The sequence below is a fragment of the Chrysochloris asiatica genome, unplaced genomic scaffold (genome assembly GCF_000296735.1).
Source record: "Chrysochloris asiatica unplaced genomic scaffold, ChrAsi1.0 scaffold00066, whole genome shotgun sequence".
NCBI classification, from domain to species: domain Eukaryota; kingdom Metazoa; phylum Chordata; class Mammalia; order Afrosoricida; family Chrysochloridae; genus Chrysochloris; species Chrysochloris asiatica.
The window spans coordinates 3,121,019-3,124,238 of NW_006408584.1; the positions used below are offsets into that span (position 1 = coordinate 3,121,019).

General features: G+C 47.0%; 1 protein-coding gene across 1 annotated transcript in view; it reads right to left on the bottom strand.

Moving 5' to 3' along the window:
* Window positions 1-71, bottom strand: part of SAP30 (Sin3A-associated protein, 30kDa) — a 20,337-nt gene extending 20,266 nt beyond the window's left edge. Inside the window, exon 1 of the mRNA XM_006864523.1 lies at window positions 4-71. Within this exon, the coding sequence (XP_006864585.1) occupies window positions 4-71 (68 nt within the window). The remainder of the gene's footprint in view (window positions 1-3) is intronic.
* Between the last annotated feature and the right edge of the window lie 3,149 nt (window positions 72-3,220).

Below are 3,220 nucleotides of genomic sequence, written 5' to 3' on the forward strand. Positions count from 1 at the left end.
GCCACCACAGCGGCTACAGCTGCAGCCGCGTCCCCTCCACGGCTCATTTCCTCAGGGGTGAAGCCGTTCATGTCTCCGCTCTCTGGAGAGCCGGCGCTGACAGAAAGCCAAGCTCGTCTCACCGCTCCGCCTCTCACCCGGGGAGCTCGGGAGACGCTGGGCTCCCGGTAGGGTCCCTCAGGTACCTGCCCCAGTGGGTGTAATTCACTCTGCACTCCGTGTCCGAAGGCGACACCGCCAAATACCAAGCGTTGGTGGGCTGTTGTCCCACTGCTGGTGCCGGGCCAGTGAACAGTGGTTGGGGTCTGGACTCAGAGTCTGGCGGCGCCAGGAACTACGACCCCACTCACTGTCACATGTAGACTCTTCAGCAGTTGGACCACAGCGCCTCTGCCTCCCTGCAGCCCCTTCAGCTGCGCAGGCGCGAAGCGCCCCCTTCGTCCTCGCCCCCTACTCTCTGCCGCGGAGCACCATGGGGATTGCAGTTCTCTGTGACAGAGTCAACCTGAGCTCCGCTCTAACACGACCACTTGAGAGTTGAAGGAACTACTTATCCTAGCATGCATCGCGTGGCGATGGGCGGGCCTCGAAAGCTCTCGGGGGTTTTTTGTTTTTTTTAAAACACTGGATAAACACTGTTGTGAGTTGGGGGCGGGGGTTGTGGTTTTTTTGTTCCACTTTCGTCTCTCCGGGGTAGTTAGGCTGTGGTTGTTGTTGTTATTGTTAGCGGTCCTAATAGGGTTTCCAAGGAGCGGCTTTTGAGTTTGAACCGCCCAACCTTGTGGTTCAAACTGACATTGCGGACCAGTGCTTTATTCTTCAGGGCCACACCAGGACTCCAAGTTATGGCTGTTGTTGTCGTTAAGTGCCATCGAGTCAGTTCCGACCCATAGCGACCCTGTTATAAGGTTTCGGAGGAGCGGCTGGTGAGTTTGAACCGCCGCCGACCTTGTGGTTCAAGGCGATTTTGTATAGTCCAGCGCATTAACCCACAGCGCCCCACCAGAACTCCAGGGGTCAGTGGTGGGGTACCTCCCCAGTCAAACCAAGAAGTCACCCAATTTTTGAGGCAAAGCACGAAAAGAGGCAGGAGGAGTTACCCTGGAAGTGGAGAGTTTTGGGAATCTTCGTAGCTATTTTGGTCTGACTGCGCTTTTGGGGGAAACCTAAATCAAGAAGGGCTTAGGTAAGAACGTCTTTGTGCTCATCGGGGGAATAACAGCCCCATTCATTCATTTACCAAATTAACAGGGCTCTTGTTTGGGGAAGCATGCCCATTCCTACCACTCTATCTGGACTTCCTCACAGATGCCTCGCTGATGGCCTGGTCTAAACACATATTAACTTCAAGGAACATATTTCGTTCCTGGACATAAGAAATCAGTGGCGCAGCTGACTACCTGACCATAACAGGACTTTTGTTTTCACTGCCACCTTCAATCTTTTCAATTTGTCCTCAAAAGGGTCTGAAGAAGGGAGGAGTCTGAGAAAATGTGAAACCACCCCTAATACCAAGGCAGCTTGTTTGCTCCTCAGACACTTTCCAGCGTTAGCTCTAAGAAACTGGAAGGGAAAAGGAAACCACATTTCTTAGGTCTTTGGCGCGCACGCCCGTGCATGTGTGTGTATTTGTACCCGCATGCTTGTTTGCACGCCTGCTTGCAAAGGGCAGGGTAAAAGGATGGGAGGGGCTAATGTGAAAGCCTTAGCTTTATAGTAACAGCTACAGCTCGTCATTTTCAGAGATACGTCCTGTTTAACAATCCCCAAGTTTATACAAAAATACTTCATCTATTTTAGACAGTGTTTTTGTTGTTAAGCACTGTGGACTCGGTTCTGACTCATAGCGGCCCTGTACAGGGTTTTTGAGGAATGGCTGGTGAGCTTGAACCGCCGACCTTGTGGTTCAAACCAATCTTACAGTCCACATCACCACATATTTTTCAGTTTTCTTAGTACATTTAGTAAAAGATGATTTTTTAAAAAGAAAAGTAAAATGTCATCTACACTGCTATTCAAAGTTATCCTTCCATCTGCATTACAGTTCTAGGATATGGGAAAGAGAAAAAAATTAAAATAGAAAATAAATTGCTGAAAAAGGAAGATGCTGAATAAGTACTTTGTTGTTTTTTAAACTGCTCTGTCCAATAGTGAATGGTTTCATTTGTCTCTTCTAGCCATGTCTTGGAGTACTAATGTGGCGCTGGAGTAAAAGATTGAATAAAACTTCTGGCATACCCATTCTTTGCAAAGTTATCCATAGTTTATTACTATCCACACAATTAAATGTCTTTGCATAGTCAATAAAGCATACGTAAACATTTTTCTGGTATTGTCTACTTTTAGCCCAAATCCACCTGGCATCAACAATGATATCCCTTCTACATGCTCTTCTGAATTCAGCTTGGATTTCTAGCAGTTCCCTGCTAAACAATAGAATAGTTGTTTTTGTGTGCTGTGGAATCGGTTCCAACTCATAGCAACCCTATACAGGGTTTCCGTGGCTGTAAATCTTTACGGGAACAAAACACCTCATCTTTCTCCCTTGGAACAGCTGGTAGTTTCAAACTACTGACCTTGCGGTTCGCAGCCCAATTCATAACCACTATGCTACCAGAGCTCCTCCTAACAAAAAATATTTGCTTTTACCAGCTTAGAGCTATTTAAAGCCACGTTGCCATGGACTTTTTGTACAGGTAATCTAGTAAATGTGCATTAACTACAAGCACGTATATGAAGTCACCTGTACAAAAATATCCATGGCAACATAACAGTTCATATCCAGCATTTCTCTGTCAGTTTGCTGTACTGTGGTGGCTTCCATGTTGCTGTGATGCTGGAAACTGTGTTGTTGTTGTTGTCAGTTGCCATCAAGTCGCAACCGACTCATAGCGACCCCATGCACAGCAGAACCAAACAATGTCTGATCCTGGGCCAACCTCACTACCAGTGCCGCACTTGAGTCCATCAACGAATCCAGCTTGAACCTCTGGAAGTTCCCTGTCAATGTATGATTGTAGCCATTTCTGTATTACCTTTAGCAAAACTTTACTCGCTTGAGATATTAAAGAGATTGCCCGATGATTTCCGCATTCTGTTGGGTCACCTCTCTTTGGAATGGGCATAAATATTGATCTCTTCCAATCAGTCGGCCAGATAGTTGTCTTCCAAATTTCTTGGCAGAGATCAGTGAGTGCCTTTTGTGCCGCCTCACTTTCTT